Genomic DNA, 17,809 nt, shown 5'->3' with positions numbered 1-17,809 from the left:
TCATGTAAATGGACCAGGCAGACTCATGTAAATGGCCCAGGCAGACTTATGTAAATGGACCAGGCAGACTCATGTAAATGGTAGCAAGTCCAACAGCATCATGTTGTTCCCAAGCTATAGCAACAGAGGGGCCTGACTCACACTGGGACTCATGGAACAAATGCTGCCCTCCAGGGGTGAAGTTACATCAGCTGGTCCTCAGATTAATGCGCTAGTGCGGAACATTATCAGAGGACAGCACACACACACTCACATATACACACACCATGCACACACTGTTTCTGTAATGAAAGAGGGAGATTACTGAAATTGGCTTAGGGCGCTCTCTAAAGCACCCTGGGAGAATAACCTCAAACGAGATCTCCAACCTTTAATAGCGCAGGGCTGAGGAGTGGGTCACTGAGTCCATTTCAAAGTGCCATAATACAGCATATCATTTGGCCATCCCTTGCACACTTGATTCTATGACGGGGCCTTTGTAAGGAAATGAGGCAGATTGATTTGGGCCGTCAAAGTCGATGTCATTCTATCCATTGGAAAGCAGAATTGTACTGTTTGCTTGCTTGCCAGCGCTTCAATCTTCAAAGCAGATCTTGTTAGTCAGCTTGTTGGTTATGTAATGTGTCCCCATGCGTTGAGGGGAGTACAGTATAGACACGTTTTAACAGATCTGAAGCAGCTTGTCGCAAGACGCATCCATGCATTGTAGATGCAGTATTTCTTTTCTCCACACCGCAAAACCGCTCAACGCATCTCTCTCAACCAACCCTCAGAGAACTTTCCATCATTCGGAATGCGATCTTGTTTTCTTCTGTTTCGCTTGTAAAAGCAGTGTGCCACATCAATGTCTATCACCTGCCTGTAGGGCAAGTGTCTGCATGCGGAGCTCAGATGGGTGTTGTGGTATAACAGTGTGACATCTATACGTGGAGCATGTTTAGTATGATCCATGAGGAGGAGGAAGCTAGATGGTAGATCTCACACTAGTATCTGGATTCACTAAGCAGTAAGCAAGGCTATAGAGATTCAGAGGGAGGGTAGTACTGCACTCTTAAGCTGTTTTTGAAATGGACCAGGCAGACTCATGTACATGGACCAGGCAGACTCATGTAAATTGACCAGGCAGACTCATGTAAATTGACCAGGCAGACTCATGTAAATGGTAGCAAGCAGACTCATGTAAATGGACCAGGCAGACTCATGTAAATGGACCAGGCAGACTCATGTAAATGGACCAGGCAGACTCATGTACATGGACCAGGCAGACTCATGTACATGGACCAGGCAGACTCACGTACATGGACCAGGCAGACTCACGTAAATGGACCAGGCAGACTCATGTAAATGGACCAGGCAGACTCATGTAAATGGTAGCAAGCAGACTCATGTAAATGGTAGCAAGCAGACTCATGTAAATGGTCCAGGCAGACTTATGTAAATGGACCAGGCAGACTCATGTAAATGGTAGCAAGCCCAACAGCATCATGTTGTTCCCAAGCTATAGCAACAGAGGGGCCTGACTCACACTGGGACTCATGGAACAAATGCTGCCCTCCAGGGGTGAAGTTACATCAGCTGGTCCTCAGATTAATGCGCTAGTGCGGAACATTATCAGAGGACAGCACACACACACTCACATATACACACACCATGCACACACTGTTTCTGTAATGAAAGAGGGAGATTACTGAAATTGGCTTAGGGCGCTCTCTAAAGCACCCTGGGAGAATAACCTCAAACGAGATCTCCAACCTTTAATAGCGCAGGGCTGAGGAGTGGGTCACTGAGTCCATTTCAAAGTGCCATAATACAGCATATCATTTGGCCATCCCTTGCACACTTGATGCTATGACGGGGCCTTTGTAAGGAAATGAGGCAGATTGATTTGGGCCGTCAAAGTCGATGTCATTCTATCCATTGGAAAGCAGAATTGTACTGTTTGCTTGCTTGTCTGCGCTTCAATCTTCAAAGCAGATCTTGTTAGTCAGCTTGGGGACACATTACATAACCAACATGCGTTGAGGGGAGTACAGTATAGACACGTTTTAACAGATCTGAAGCAGCTTGTCGCAAAATGCATTCCATGTGTTGTGGGTGCAGTATTTCTGCCTTTTTAGGTCTTATGAGCAGATGTAAATGTTGACACAGCCTGTCTTTGTCTTCATAGATATACCTTTTGAAAGCGTTCTTTTGAATGATGCATTTATCAATGTTTATTTTCGCCTTTTTTTTGTGTCCCCTCTTCTGTGTGTCTGTGTGTACTGGGTGGTGCTTCTCAATGTTCGTGCGTGCGCTCTCTGTGTGCCTCCTCCCCTGCTTGCCTGCCCGCCCGCCCGCCCGCCCGTGTGTGCGTGTGTGTGTGTCCTGACCCCACAGCTCAACAGAAGATGGTGCCCATGGAGCAGCACGGTCTTTACCAGCCTCCCTCTGAGGAGAGGCTGTCCCCGGGCCAGCAGCCCCAGTCCCCCTGTGTCAAAGGCAGCCAGAGGGTAGTCACCCTGGCCCAGCACATCAGTGTAAGTCCCCCAGCCACACACACAAGGCCCTAAGAGTTGTATTAGAGGACACTAATGTTGATCTGAAAGCACAGCATGTCCATTTATCAGTGAGCCATCTACAAGTGTTTTTATTTGCCATCAAACTAAATGTTTAAATACAGTCATTTTTTTGTTATATTAAAGGCTTTTCATATACTATACAGGTGTATAACTGCCTTGTGTCCCATGTCTGAGGTGTCCGTGTGATGCTTTGTTGGTGACAGGAGGTGATCACCAAGGACTACACCCGGCAGAGCCAGCAGCAGCAACAGCCTCCCATGCAGCAGGGCTACCACACCTCCCCTGTCCTGGACCTGACCCGTCCTCCCAGCGTCCCCCAGCCCCTGCCCCAGTCCCAGGAGCCCAGCCAGGGGCCACGCTACACTCCAGACGGGCCAGGAGGGGAACGCGCCAGAGACAGGTACACTATTAGCCAAAAGCCAACAGTTGTTAGATTGAATGAGTATACAGTCCACAATGTCTTATACGTGTGTGTGTGTGTTTTTGTTCATGTTTGTGTGTGTGTGTGTGTGTGTGTGTGTGTGTATGTGTATGTGTGTGTTCCCAGGTCTCCACCTCAGCCCAAGGCGTCACCCATCAGCATGTCTGCAGATGGTATTGAGCCAGTGTCCCCGGCTGGAGCCATGTCTGAACCAGAGACCCAAGGGGGGGCCTCGTACCCCAACGAGCAGGGAGAGCAGGGGTAAGACCTCGCCCTCCCTCCCTCCCTCCCTCCCTCGCTCCCTCCCTTCCTCATACAATCAATGCATTATTAACTGATCATTCTAATGTGAATCAGTCAGTCAGTCATCTCCCTCTGTTGTTAGTCTGTTCCCTTGCTCTGTGGATCGGTGGAAACTCTGACATTGTGTAACGTTGACATCTGTTGGTAAAAGATGATGATGACGATGTCAGCGGGGAACCGTCGTTTTTCCTGACTATAACCCCGGCTTTGCTCTGCCCTCCCCCACAGCATGGGCTCGCGCTCCCCCCCCAACACCTCTCAGCCCCCGGCCTTCTTCAGCAAGCTGACAGAGAACACCTCCGCCATCGTCAAGTTCAAGAAACAGGAGATGATCAAGAAAATGACCGTGGTCGGCAGCGAAGTGGACTTCAGTGAGTCCTTGGCGGCTTGCGCGACCGCTAATCTCTCAATCTCTCAATCTCGCATCCATGAAACATCTCTGTCTTTCACAGCAAGGGATATATGCTCGTAAGGAATACTGTTCACACTGTGTTTTTTTTTAGATGCTGGTCAGCCTGGAACAGAGATCTTCAATATGCCAGCTTCTACGACTGCAGGTAAGCTTATGATTTGGAATATTACGCACACACACACACACACACACACACACACACACACACACACCACAGACAGACAGTATATTATGTGATTATTTAGTGGCATACGTCCAGCGGGGAGGCAGACGTGTCTCCCTGATTCCCCAGCGACTGTGGCAGTGTCTCAGAGGGAGGATTAGGAGCTGTAGCAGGCAGACAGAACCAGGCTTTGTGCTGCTGTATGGGCATTAGCCAGTCACAGGAGAGAGCCGTTCATTCTAGGTGTTATTTAGAGTACCCCCCCCCCCCCCCCCCACCCACCCCCCACCACCACCACCACCACCTCACCTCACCTCTGGCTATCCTCTGGAGACTCCTAACCTACATAATGACAGACTGAAACCTGCGTCAGCACACACCGACATGTCTCCTCTCTCGCTGAGGATGTGCTGACTTGTTTTATTTGTTCTGCTCTCTGCTGTTGTACCACCGCCCCCACACCACCACCTCCTCCTCTTTCCCTCTGAAATGTGTTATTTCACTTGCCACCTCTTCTTCTCCCTTAATTTCTCATTTTCTCTCTCTCTCTCTCTCTCTCTCTCTCTCTCTCTCTCTTGCTGTATACGTCTCTGACACTAACGCCCCCCCCCCCTCCCCCCCCCCCTCTGCTCCCAGGACCCGTGAATATCCGAAGCCACCCGGTTCCTGACAACTCTGGTAACACTATTGGCCTTGAGGCCATCATCAGGAAGGCCCTGCTGGGGAAGTATGACGACCAGGCAGAGGAACGCCCGCCCTCCAATACCATTAACCCCATGGCTGCCAGCGTGCCTGCCGCTATGCCCCTCGCTGACGGACGCAATGACGACGCTTACTCACTGACAGGTGTGTGTGTGAGACTGTGTGTGTGTGTGTGTGTGTGTGTGTCAGCCACTCCCTTTGTCATGTTCCTCTACAATCACACTTGGGGGGGGGGGGGGGGGGGGGGGGTGGTTTCATCGTTTGCACAGTGGATAGTATTGGCTGTTAGAAAGCATGTATGCATAAACATTTTTTAGTTGTTATTACATCCTCTCGCTAAGACGGCGATAAGCTTGAGAGTGTTTGTGTGGAGGTGTTGACGGTGTGGCAGCTTCTGTAAACCCTGTGGCCCTGCGCTCCCCTCTGGCCGCAGGCGGTGGGAAGTCTAAGGGCAGCGGGCGCTCCAACGGGCGCAAGGCCAAGTCCCCCGGGCCCGGCCTGTCAGGGGGGGAGAGACCCTCCTCTGTGTCCTCAGTCCACTCTGAGGGAGACTGCAACCGCCGTACGCCCCTCACCAACCGCGTGTGGGAGGACCGGCCCTCCTCGACAGGTACAAACTACCCCCCCCCCCCCCCATATACACACACTCTCTCACACACACACACACACACACACACACACACACCGCATTGCAATATCCCCTCTCACTGTTGTAAAAAAATAAATACTAGGAAGTCCATCACCTAGAAGTACCGCTGTCCTGGTCAATGGTCATCATCTTCCTCATCTATCTTCCTCTTGCAGGTCCCACGCCCTTCCCCTGCAACCCCCTACAGATGCGTTTCTCCAGTAGCATGGTGTCGGCTCCCTCCCCCTCCCCCGGCCAGCTGGGTCCCCAGGGTCCGGGGCAGGGCCAGGGGCAGGGCCAGGGGCCGGGGCAGGGGCGTGCCTGGGGGGAGGAGGAGCCCAAACCCCTGCTGTGTTCTCAGTACGAGACCCTGTCTGACAGCGAGTAGAGAGAGACCCCGCTGGGGAACAGCACCCACCAACTATCAACACACCTCCTCCACTGCTGCTGCTGCCGCTGGCGCACACACACACACACACACACACACACACACACAATACAGACACACACACACACACACACAATACAGACACACACACACACAGAACGTTGACATATTGACACATATGCACACACACACACACACACATCATTCCTCTCTACGGCTCCATTTACACCAACCAAGGAGTGTGACATGACGTCTGGCCCCCCATCTCACACAACTGAGGATCCCAAGCACCTTTGATGGTGTGCTGGAACACTGCTGCTCAGTGTTTGTGTGTGTGTGTGTGTGCGCGCGTGCGTGCGTGCGTGTGTGCGTACGTGTGTGAGCGAGCGTGCCTGCGTGTGTTTCTGTGTATGCACTCACTCCAGGACTACTAAGGACAAATCACTTTTTTTTTTTTTTTTTTTTTTTTTTTTTTTCTTACTTTATTGTTTTTCCTCTTGCTGGCCTTATCAATACGGACACATCAACTCACACACTTTTTTTTTTCTGTGTACTCTTCAAATGTCTTCTACGGTTCTTGGAAGAGACTCGGTACGGCCCCCCATACTCTGACGCTCATGTGTTTTTCAATCGGCCTGGGGAACGGATGCCTCCTCCACCCCCCCCACCACCCCCCACCCTGCTCCTCAGGGTGGACACACATCCCAGCGGTGTCTGCATGTCCCTCTGTCTCTACCATGGACGGGGCTGTGACATCACCCAGAGGACAGCAGGGTCACCAACCACACTCAGCCCAGCATGGAGAGAGGCCATGGCAATGTGTCACGGACTGACACAGACACAGACAGACAGACAGAGAGACAGACACAAACACAGACAGACACATACACAGACAGACATCTAGGGTCCAGTACAGTGGACTCTGAGTACAGGCGGCCTGTGCATTTCTACCACTATTAGAATGCATCAGCTGACGGACAGGAGGAGCAGAAAACACATTGTTTTTCCTGTGTTTGTTCTTTTGTTTTCTCCGTTGAATCAAGTCAGTCCAGTCCTGTGTTTTGAAAGTGAGCTGAGAAACCGTTTTAGTAACTTTTTTTTTCATTTTTATTTCTTTTGGATAGTGAATTATCGATGGTGTCAGTTTGTTGTCTCTTATCCGCAATGATCTATCTGGGGGCGGGCTATGTGGGGAGGGTCATATCATTGGTTTACAGGGTATAAAATGCCGATGTCAGCAGACGTTTGACATTGTCGACGGAGGACGGCGAAGGCGCAGTTGTCTCCATGCATCCACGAGGGAGAGACGCGGGTGGGGACGGATGGCACTAAGAGACAAGTGACACTTTCTCACTGTTTTTTATATTAACCATGTCTGTGTGTTTGTTGAGACTGTTTTTTGGATGTTAAGCACTTAGTTGTCAATCTGTTCACAATGGCATTTTTAAGAATCTGTGTTTGGGACAGGGCGGAAATGGACTCAAGAAGAAGATCATAGAATCCTACTTGCGGAGGTGTCCTCTTTCAGCACCCGTGTGTTTATTTGGTCTTGCCCACCTCCGTTCTTTCGAGCTCTCACACTCAAGCGACAATCACAGTGGTAGTGAAAGATGACCTGGCCGCTTTGAGCGGGTGGACACCAACCGCAACGCTGCTTTAGGGCAAATTTCCCAGCATCGGAGTTGGAATTTGCTTGCATTAAAGAGGTGACAAAATAAAAAGCCATCTTTCTATGACCCTTGGTCCATGGCAGCGCTGCTAACCGTCGTGTTAGCCGGCCTGCTAGAACCCCGTCTCGGAGCTGTTGTGACGGTCTGACCTCTGACCTTTTACTGTCTAGAGGAAGAGGATCTTTGCCCATGTGAGACATTGCTCTCATGCCAGGCTCAACCCCTTCTGATTATCTAGACCTTTTTTTGTACAGTTATGAGATATTTCTAGTGTTAAGTGCCATTTATTTTACATATACAGTACTGAAGTAACCAAGTGACGCACAATTTATTTTGTTTCATTTTTTTCTTTTCTTTTTTTTTTTATGCCAGGGTTATACAAGTCCTTGCAGGGAAACATTTTGAAAACCAAGAGCAAATGAAACGTCCTTCTTTTGATTTTTACATGTCTTTTTTCAAATCTGTCACAGCCTTAGCTCTTAACTGTGACTGTCACATATTCAGTCACGGTCCCAATTCAGATTCACTGTCCTGGTTATGTTAGAAGAATTTTAAAACAGATTACATTGCTTTCATGACAGGGTACATTACATTTTTTCCCATACATATATATATTCTTATGGAAAAAATTAGGGGGAGGTTAAAGCAGTCTAGTAGATGTAACATTTACCATATGTGATTACCTTTTTACCAATTTTAAAGGCCATCTCTTTGTAATTGATGTGGTATTTGAGTGTCTAAAGCCAGAGAAGCACAGCTGTATTCAGTGTGATTGTTTTGAGGGGGACGTCAGTAACGTGTCCTGTCCCGTGGTTCGGCGCTGGCTGAATCAGGAGGCCTCTCTGTCTACATCATGGTGGCCACTTGCTACTAATCAAGTATCACAGTTGACTGTCTCCTCTCCCCCTTTCTCCTTCACTTTAACTGATGAAGTTCCCCCACTGTCATACTGGCAGCTTATCCATCTTAGTCATGGTCTAGATCTGATCAGTCTCGATGGAGCTCCAATGGAGAGAACATTTTTAACAAGGCTAATACAACACATTGCCAGCTTTGTATTCAAACAGTTTGTTTCTCCATATCAATTTGTTATTCATGAAATCATAACGAGAGCAAAGTGAATGTGAGACACAACCATATCCAGATGTGTTAATTCAATAGCAGAGGACAATTAGACAAATCAGTTGTTTTTAAGTGTACTGATATGTATTTTAATGATTACATGCTTTCCCCCTTCTGGTTTGTGTGTGTTCTTACACTGCTTGCTTTGATTTCAGTCACGTCACTATCTGTGCAAATCTCGTTTCATTTGTAATTAAAAGAATAATTCAAAACAAAAAGAAAAACAAATAAATGGCTAATATGTTCCCTGAATTGTCCAAGGGTGGGTGGGGGGAATGGCATACATTGTTCAACCATATTGTGCATAATGATTTCTTTTTTTATTATAACCCACTGTATAATAGCAAGGATTGTATATAGAACTGAAGAGATGTAAATATTTATGTGGCTTGCTGCAAGGTTGGTATTTACAGAAAAAACTATTCACACTGTTTAATTCTACATGCCCACCAGCAAGCTTTGTGGATAGCAGTGTAAAAATGGAAAACGAAAAAAAAAAGACACTGCCTTAATGTTTAAATAAAAAGCTTATTGCCATTGAAAATTATGTCCTTGTCTTTGTACACCATGGTTGTCCTGAAGTTCTACAATGTCATGTTTATCAAATGAGGAAAATTGGGAAAATATGATCCCTATTATAGGGCAGTGGAGCCTCAACGCCACAAGGGGGTGCTAGACTCATATCCAACTTTTCTGTCTCTACTCACATACAATGCAGGGCTAATAAGCAAAGGAGGAGAATGCATGTACAATTTCCATTTGAATAAGGCATTGAGGAGGGGGTTAAATGACCTGAGGATGCACAAATACATCCCAGTAGATTAAGTAGGTCATCTCTATGGCCTGTCCAACCCTTGTGCAAACCCCAGAGGAGTGAGAGTGTGAGCACTATTAAGCTCCACAAGGTGACTTTTGTTGTGAAATAGTTTTTCCTTAGCAACAAGTCTTGGCAAATGCTTTCATTGTTAGGCAACCTGTAATGGACATTCTCACCACCAGAGGGATTGAAGGAACGGTATGGTTTGAAATGCATCCATATGTCATGACCTTCGAACCACTGTATTTGTTTAGTATTTCAATCATAAGTGGAATTGGCTACAGTACGTCATTAAGGAACCGTAATTGACTTCCCCAAGGAGGAATAGAGACCGGGAGTAGAGTCCAGCGTAGCTCTAAACAGGAGAACCTCCTAGAACAGCATCACATCACCTAGTCATAGACTACTCATTCATTCATGAGTCCTCTGTGCCGTTCATACGGAGAATACCTCCCCCCCCCATCTCATTCTGTCATATTTCTGTCCCCCTCGTTGTACTGGCCACAGTCATGCCTCCGTCCCTGACCACTGACGGCAGGGTAGAGAGGGACGACTGAAAGCCAAGTCTGCGGTTGTTGAGGCCTTGGTTGGGCATAGCAGTGTCTTCTGTGTGTGACGTCCTAATCCTGTCTAGTGACATTACACTCTAAATGAGGGAGGAGGTGCTGATGGATTTGTGCTACTGAAGAGGCTCCGAGGCACAGACCCAAACCCTTTTCTCTGCCCTCTGCCAACAGAGAGAGAGAGTGAATGTTGTTTTAGTATCACTATGTTATTAATAGGCTGCACAGTAGGATGGAATCGTGTGTAAGTTAGACGCTAAATATTCAAGCCTGGGGAAGTATGATGATTGTTCCCCTGTTGGGATGATAAGGGACAGGAGAATATCAGGGGAAGTTTGTCCTTTGTTTCAAAACCACTATAACTCCTGGGTATGAGCAACCAATATCAGCTTTTCTTGGATATTTATTTAGGTTTTTATCACTCACTCACAAAAGCATACCTTCAACAGTGTAATAAGTTGCTCCACATTTACCATTTGACCCCTGTCTGGGGAACTTCCTGTTTTCAGTGCTGGAGAAATTTTATTTCTTTCCTTTGTGGTAAACACAGAATTCATATAATGACTTCTCTTGAGTAATAAAGGCGTTGTGTACTCTGCATGGCTGGTCCCCTGTCCCTCTCCTTAACTTTGGACATGCTGTAGAATTATTCTACAAATCAAAGTGAGGTTGTCAATAGCCTTCTTTGCCAGACTTCTAGGCTCAACGTAATATTTGATTCCCAAACATTGAAAATGAAACTAATCATCATATAAGAGACCACAAAGTACTTAAGGTTTGGGATTATCTTTTTTTATTCCATTAAGATATACATTTGTCTTTTTAAATTATTTTCTCTTGTCCAAAACAAACAAAAAAAGATGATTGATATGGGAAATATACAAAAATATAAAGAGAATTATGAAGTGCCTCAATGCCACATATACAACAGGAAAGTATTTTACATTAACAAAATCAACTGTTAGGAAACACCTATATCAATTATTAGAAAGTATCTTACACAAAACAAACATAAACTAAAGCCCCTAGACTTTCATCATATCAACAATATTCATGACCTCTCACATTCCTTCTGCACATAACAAAACCCACAACAATCCTGTCAGTAATCTGTCTTTCTCTGCAAGAACCGCTGCAAATACCTCCAGTCAGGTTCAAACCCTCAGTATCACAGGCTGCTGTTTCACTTGGAACAGCTACAGCTATTGTACCTTCAATACCTGTACCCCCAATACCTGTACCCCCAATACCTGTACCCCCCACAAACAAACTGATAAACCCACTCAGTCTCTCATGACTTTCTCTCGTCACTTTCTACTGCCCACAATCTCCCTCTAAAGCTCAAACACTTACGTTAACAGCATTTTTCATTACACAAGTAGCTCAAGATGTCAATTGAAAGTAGGGAATACATGTTTTCAATGAAATAAAGTAGATGTTTAAAAGACTGAGGTAAGAGATCTGAATTCATAATACAAGGTTCAATATTTACCAGCTTCAATAATATTCCATATATATATATATATATATATATATATATATATATATATATAAAGACAAAGAAAGGTCACAAACAAGATCAGGCAATTCTTAATAAAAAAAAAAAAATCTATATTACATCTGGATTATTTTCCTACAAGAACACCTGATACTGCAGCTGTAAATCAATCCAAACCGCCCATTTCACCATGCTGTGTATCACACAGTGCCGGGGAGAGAACGGTATGAAGCTTATCAAGGTCATGTTAATCAGAATGCCAAACCTGGACCTCAGTGAGAGTTGGCAGAGATGTCTGACCACAGGCTGACCCTGACAAGACACAAATATAGGACTCAGGTTTGCCTGCCTGGTGACAGACATTCCCTCTCCACCCCTTTAGATCTCCTGTCCCTGACATGTAAGCTTGAGGTTCAGAGGCACTCAAACACAACTGTCTGTCTGCTGTTCAAGGTGACTCCATCCCAGTTTTGTTGTAGAAAACAATGGGGATGGAGAATGTGATAGTTGTTCTTAAAAGACCTCAATATCAGACTGATCAGATGGGAAAGTTGGTTGTTGGGTTAATGGGAGGAGGGTCTTGTGATGTATTCTGAGGTAACTTAAGGGCTAAAGTGTCATGACAGTATGTCAGTGAAAATCAAGTGAAGTGGTGTGAATAGAATGCATGTCTATCTGGATGTCTCTTCTCCAGACGAGACAGAGGAAGGTGACTCACTACGATGACACCTCCTGTGTAACAACAGATTTGGTCCAATTTTTCAAATGCTTAATATTGCCATCTTTTTCCCACCTCTCCCCCAATGTCAGCCTATTGAGTACTGACAATTTAGACACGTTTTAAAGAAGTGCAATCAAGCCATTAAACTAGGCTTTGCAAGTGTAATTGTGTTCACCTTTTTAAATGGTTGAACCTGTTTAAAAACAAGATTTGTCCCCTTTAATCTGTATACCGTGGTAAAGATGTGTAATGTGGTACCATCAAATCTGAGAGATTACTCAGCCATCAGAACAATAGGCTCCAAGGGAGGAAAGAAAGCTTCAGACTCTATACAGCATGGCAGTGTTTAATAAGACTAATGAACCATGGAGCACAGTTCAACTCTTTCAACTTGCTGAGCACCAATTCCCTTTTTAATGACTGAGCCAGTAGAAATTACAAAAAGTCTAAAATACACTCAATAAAAGGTGTCAATTCTCCATTTCCCCATGCCACACAGACACTGGCAGTCAAAGGCAGAGGGGCTCCATTGCCGCCGCCGCCCCCCCCTCCTCCTTCCAGCCAGTGAAATTGTCAAGTGCCTACAAGCCCAAGATGCATCCCCCTATGTACCAGTTCCATGTCAGTCTGTCAGCCAGCCTCTATGTCCATCTCCTAACAGTAGCAGTCTTTGGGCTGGACTGGGCTGGGCTGGACTGGGCTGGGCTATTACAGGTCCTCGGTGTAGATGATGCAGGGGCTGGTATCCTCACTGGACTCCAGCTGGACGGTGGAGACGAACCAGCGGCGTGAGCCGGCGGCGTTGTAGTTGAGCGTGGTGCGGTAAGTGTTCTTGGCGTGTTTGGGGTATATGATGGTGGTGCTCTGGTAGTGCAGGGGCCTCTGGCGCAGCTCCAAGTACACCTGGGATTTGTAGCTCCGCCAGGTGCAGTTCTGCACGGCCACCACGGTCTCGCTGTAGGCGGTGGGGACGGGGACGGGAGCGCAGTACACCTGGTCCCGGTAGTGCTTGTCCGAGTCATACTTCACCTCAGAGTTACACCTGTGGGTTACACAGTACAACATGGGAAGCATTTAGAGAAGCAATACATGGAGCAGTCATGGTACAGTCTATGGTGTACAGTAATACCAGCTGATCACTAGATGGCACTGCTGATAAAGAGTACCCTGGGAGAATATTCTACTCTCTGTACTAGATGTGTTTTTTTTGTTTTTTTTTACTGCGTTACAATCTGTCACTACAAAAATAAAAACATATGAAATAAAAGTAGATTCAACTACAATAAATAAATATATATTACTTTTTTTTTTTTTAAATGTATATGAAAGCCAACTCACTTGATCTCTTGTTCTGGTTTGGGGTTGACCTCAATGCTCTCACCAAAGAACACAGGGTACATGCGCGCCTTGGGGTCTGCCCCCGTGGAGTTCAGTAGCAGGTAGGGCAGCTAGAGGGGACACAGGTAACGAGGTTAGGATCAACAAAAAACCTTCATGTTTAAAAACAAACAAACAGACAGACAGACAGACAGACAATCTGCTTGGTGGTTCTGGTCAAGAGTCCATTCGTTAGTAACAGAGAAGAACATGTATTGTTCAGAGGGTGTGAGAATGTGGCCGGTCCCGTCTACAGACACACTTTCCAGCAGGGATTAACCAGGCATACTGTACATAACACCGAACAGCAACAACACCAAAGGCTCCAATACTCCATAAACAAGGATGATCCTCCCATAGGAGCGTAATCTCCATCAGCATTCACACAACACAACACCAACAAATAAAAAAGCAGTGACTGGCTATAGAGGAGGTCCTGGTGCATGTCAACAACACTGAATTACACCACAACACAGTACCAGAGAGAACACTACTGTGTCATTATCTCCAGAATTAAAACACAAGTAGAGAGCAGGGGTGATATGAAATGCTAGTTGTAAATCTTTCACAGCAGATCAGTGGCAGTGGTACATTGGGCTCCTGTCTGTGTGCTGTGTAGCTTAGGGGGCTAACTGAGAGCGTCTCTCCGCCTCTGCATCTCCTAGACCTGGGCACTGTCACCGCTCCACCTGCTCAACCCATCAGAGCAGCTCCGCTCCCCCACAGTAAATCAGCCCCCCCCCCCTCCAACAGAGAATATGATTGGTAAATACGGTCTGCAGTGCACTCCACAGCAGACACTGCCATGGAGAGGCTACACACATACATTTTGGTGGTTCATTTGATTTTCAGCGGACTGTAATGAATGGAGCCATGGTCATCAGTGCCGACAACTTCAGGACATTGTGCACCAAACCAAAAGGGGTCTAACTCACTAGACCAGAGTTTGAGTCTGGAACATATAGGGTCAATACCCAGAGAGACCCAACAGTGCCAGTACAGCGGCTCCATCTCAAAGTGAAATCTCACAGATCGCCCTCCTTTGCACCAGACTTGGTTCATACTCTCACACCCAGCATGCTGTCGGAGGATTGTTTTGGGACACCACTATCCCCCTGTCTGCCAGGACTGGAGTTCTCTCCCTTTCCCAGTTTCTACACGAGCTATAGCTGCTGTCAGAAATTTAAATGCTTTTCTGTGCATTCAAAACATGGACTTCCTGAATCAACTGGCATCATCTGCTCTCTCTAGCTTGTTCTACCTCTCTCAGTCTGGGTAGTGTACTGTCGTGCAGAGGTGTCACATGGGACTTTGGCTGCAGACAGTGAACACATGCTACTCCAACTTCCCAACAGCTCTTGGGACAGGCTGGGACAGGCCAAGGACACAGCAGAGGTGTCGGCTAGTTCACTGTCCCCTTGCGCGGGTCTCATCTTACCCAGACTCCAGGGCTGTAAACCTCAGCCGCAGGCTCTGTTATGCTACATCACAACAGTCACATGTGACAGCGAGGTTGACCACACCACGCTACGCTCATTGCTGTTAATCCCTTTGAGCGGACTTTTAATCGGCACAGTCATTCATTTTTCCAATGTGTGCTGCTGGTATCAAATTAAAGAGAGGGTGATTGGCCTTGGTTCTTCTGTGCTCTGGCAAGAGCAGCATCCTGGCTGTTTATCCGGGGGAATGTGTTGGCAGGCTTTGAACACTTGTGTGAATGGTAGGTAGGTAGGTGGGCTCCAGACGATGGGCCCCTCCATTTACGCACGCATACGGAACTCATTCCCCGGAAGCACAATCCTGCTCAGGCCGCCAGTCAACGTGCAGCCAGAACAGGCCACGTACTGTACAACACGCTCACACAAAAGAGCAACTCCCACACGCAGTCATGATAGATCAATTACAGTACAGCCTCATCAAGAAGCTCTTCTGCCTTGGCAGTGTGAGATACACACACATTATATATATAAAAACATAGTATATGTCTATACTACTATAACATTCTTACAAGTCTCAAGGATAGCTCTAGCCCTGAGCGAGCTCCTTGACTGATTTTGGAACACTGCCCCATGGGAGGCTTGGAAAGGTCTTCAACTGGGATTTGGAGTAATGAGGAGAAGGGTAACGAGGACGAACAGTATAGGGGTAGGGTGAGGCTTCAGTAGAATAACGACCACGACAGAGGCGCATTCCCTAACTTCAATGTCTATCCTGTGGGACGCAGTTAGCACACCTCCAGGTGTGAGTTATTCCCTCCTCTTATCTGGTATGCTGCTTGTGACCTTTCAGTGTCTTCGTAATAACCACGTTATGCAAAAAGGAAGTTCTGTAAATTACCGACATGTATACATACTTTATGCTTCACACATGTCTTAGGGGGAGGGGAGGGGGGGGGGGGGGGAGTGTTTGTATTCTAATTAAAACACAGATGAATGCACGAAGGTCATCAAGCTCTTATGCAACAGCCTGCAATACTGTAGCTCCTACAAGCCTGTGAGCCTTAAAATAGAACTTTGGGATTGTTTTTAGGTGGTATACAAAAACAACACAAGAATAGACCTGGGGGGAAATAATTGTTTATGCATGCACTTCTCTCCCTATTGCCAGGCATGCAGCACAAACAGCCAAACTCACAAAAAATTGCTCTGTAAGCCTTTTTTGTAATGGAAGGGCTGATTGTTTTTTCCATACACATCCCATGAAGAGTATTGGAAACACAAGCAGAATTTGCCCCTATCAAAGCTCCTCTTATGAGGGGAGACCACAAAGCTGGGGAGCTCCAGCAGTCCCAACATCCAGAGGATTAAGACCATATCTCTCCCTTTCAGGCCTCAACAAACCAATGTCACGCAACTCCAATCCACTGGCTGCTGCTTTCCCTGTACAAGCACATAAAAATGCCATCAAAACCTGTTTGAACACGTTGCTTAGACAGTGAAATTGGGAGTGCCTTGGTAATTATTTTTCTTTGAATCTGAGCCCTAGTAAAAGAATACTAAAGTATTTTTTTACCAAATAGTATTCTATTGTTGCAATACTGTTGATCAAATTCTATTCAAAACACAGCCTCCTCCCTGTGTGTGAGGTATGTAGTTCAGGGGAGGCTGGTGGTATGAATACCATTTCTCATTGTAGATCTTTTTGATGGGGATTTGGAGCTACAGCATGTGCCTTTCAGGCCGTCTGGTGTCCAAGCTGGCCTTTGCTGCAGAGGGTAGAGTCAGGTGGACAGTGTGGTTAACTAGAGGGGGTTGACATGGGATTGGTTGGTACTTGAGACCAAGGCAGGCACAAGGAGCTAATCATAATCCAACTGTTTAGTACCACCTGTCATTTCCATTGCCACTACATACAGTTCATTTACAAGGTCAAAGTGTTTACACATTGACCTAGACTTTAGTTACCAAGGATCACTTCAACCATGGGTTCTCACTGAATGGCTATCATGCATCATAGGACAAAGAGAGATTACTGACATCCCCCTTTGACTTTTAACATTCTTTCCTGGCTCTGAGGTATGGTAAAACATTCACTTAAATGTTTAATACAATTTATATATTTCTAAGATGGACTCTTTTTTTCCTTTCCCAGGATGCTTTGACAATCTTGAAACATTAACAGTGAGGTGGTCATGGGGAGTGAAAAGTTAATTATTACAAATGGCAACGTTTACCATGAACAATGGAATACACTTTTACCACTTGAATACATGCACAGAGAAAGCTGGACAGTTTCCATTATTGAATATCTTATCCAGTCAAGTAGTCTATTGGTTGGATTTCCCACTTTGTTGTTTCTCTGGATGATTCAACTTTGTTGGGCCTGGAGCTTTTTTGGCAGTTGGTCTACAGGCAGTTATAGCATTATACACTGTATGACACACACCACAAAAGACTGAAAAAGGTATAGGCAAGATTCAATAAATTACCCAATTGAGTTAATGCATGTTATTATCTATTGTGCATCCCACTATCTATTACTATCAATTAGTAATTATCATCTATTATCTTTTGTATAAGTGTCCCATAATGATGAGTCCACTCAGTCGTCCATTTAAACTGTGGGCCTATCTGATCTCTAGAGATAATGATGCGCCAGAAAATCTCAGTGCGTTGCAACTGTGAATTAATCTCCACCAATAAGAGGGCTACCAGATGTTTGTGAGTAGGGTGCAGTTTCTGTCTCTCACCTAAACGAAATGGTGTTATAGGCTGATGTTTGCTTTTAACACATAAGGTGCAACATCCCATAACTGGTTAATCTTGGTAAAACAACGGTTAAATGTAATCAAATATCAATCTGATTCAACAGATGTGCATTTTCTCTTGGTCATTAGTGTTCACAGAAATTTAATGTAATTGCGGAGTGGGGCAGAGGCAGCACTAAGACATATCAAACACCTTCTGAAATTGCTTACCAGTTTGCCCTCTTTGCTCTCCTTTTTATAGTATCCATGATTTTCGACT

General features: G+C 45.9%; 2 protein-coding genes across 24 annotated transcripts in view; one reads left to right on the top strand and one right to left on the bottom strand.

Moving 5' to 3' along the window:
- The window catches only part of ncor2 (nuclear receptor corepressor 2), a 77,292-nt gene extending 69,996 nt beyond the window's left edge, over positions 1-7,296 (top strand). For all 22 annotated transcript variants that reach the window (XM_083672997.1, XM_083672994.1, XM_083672993.1 and 19 more), the window contains 8 exons: positions 2,377-2,516; positions 2,762-2,958; positions 3,106-3,240; positions 3,511-3,653; positions 3,786-3,839; positions 4,494-4,703; positions 4,993-5,169; positions 5,364-7,296. In XM_083672997.1, coding sequence (XP_083529123.1) covers positions 2,377-2,516; positions 2,762-2,958; positions 3,106-3,240; positions 3,511-3,653; positions 3,786-3,839; positions 4,494-4,703; positions 4,993-5,169; positions 5,364-5,575 — 1,268 coding nt within the window. In that variant the 3' untranslated portion in view covers positions 5,576-7,296. The remainder of the gene's footprint in view (positions 1-2,376; positions 2,517-2,761; positions 2,959-3,105; positions 3,241-3,510; positions 3,654-3,785; positions 3,840-4,493; positions 4,704-4,992; positions 5,170-5,363) is intronic.
- Positions 7,297-10,517: 3,221 nt separating this feature from the next.
- Positions 10,518-17,809, bottom strand: part of rflna (refilin A) — a 7,999-nt gene continuing 707 nt past the window's right edge. Inside the window, exons 2-5 of one of the 2 annotated variants that reach the window (XR_014554292.1) lie at positions 17,761-17,809; positions 13,305-13,414; positions 10,998-13,008; positions 10,518-10,967 (exon numbers count right to left, since the gene is read on the bottom strand). The exon at positions 17,761-17,809 is cut by the window's right edge and continues 317 nt beyond it. Coding sequence is in view for 1 of the 2 variants with exons in the window: in XM_083673047.1 (XP_083529173.1) it covers positions 12,675-13,008; positions 13,305-13,414; positions 17,761-17,809 (493 nt within the window). In the remaining variant the exon portion in view is untranslated. Of the gene's footprint in view, positions 13,009-13,304; positions 13,415-17,760 lie in introns of both variants that reach the window. The other variant, XM_083673047.1, reaches the window with a different exon arrangement.

The sequence above is a fragment of the Argentina silus genome (genome assembly GCF_951799395.1).
Source record: "Argentina silus genome assembly, chromosome: 7".
Taxonomy (NCBI): domain Eukaryota; kingdom Metazoa; phylum Chordata; class Actinopteri; order Argentiniformes; family Argentinidae; genus Argentina; species Argentina silus.
Note: the sequence above shows the minus strand (reverse complement) of the source record. Positions and strands in the feature narration are given on the sequence as shown.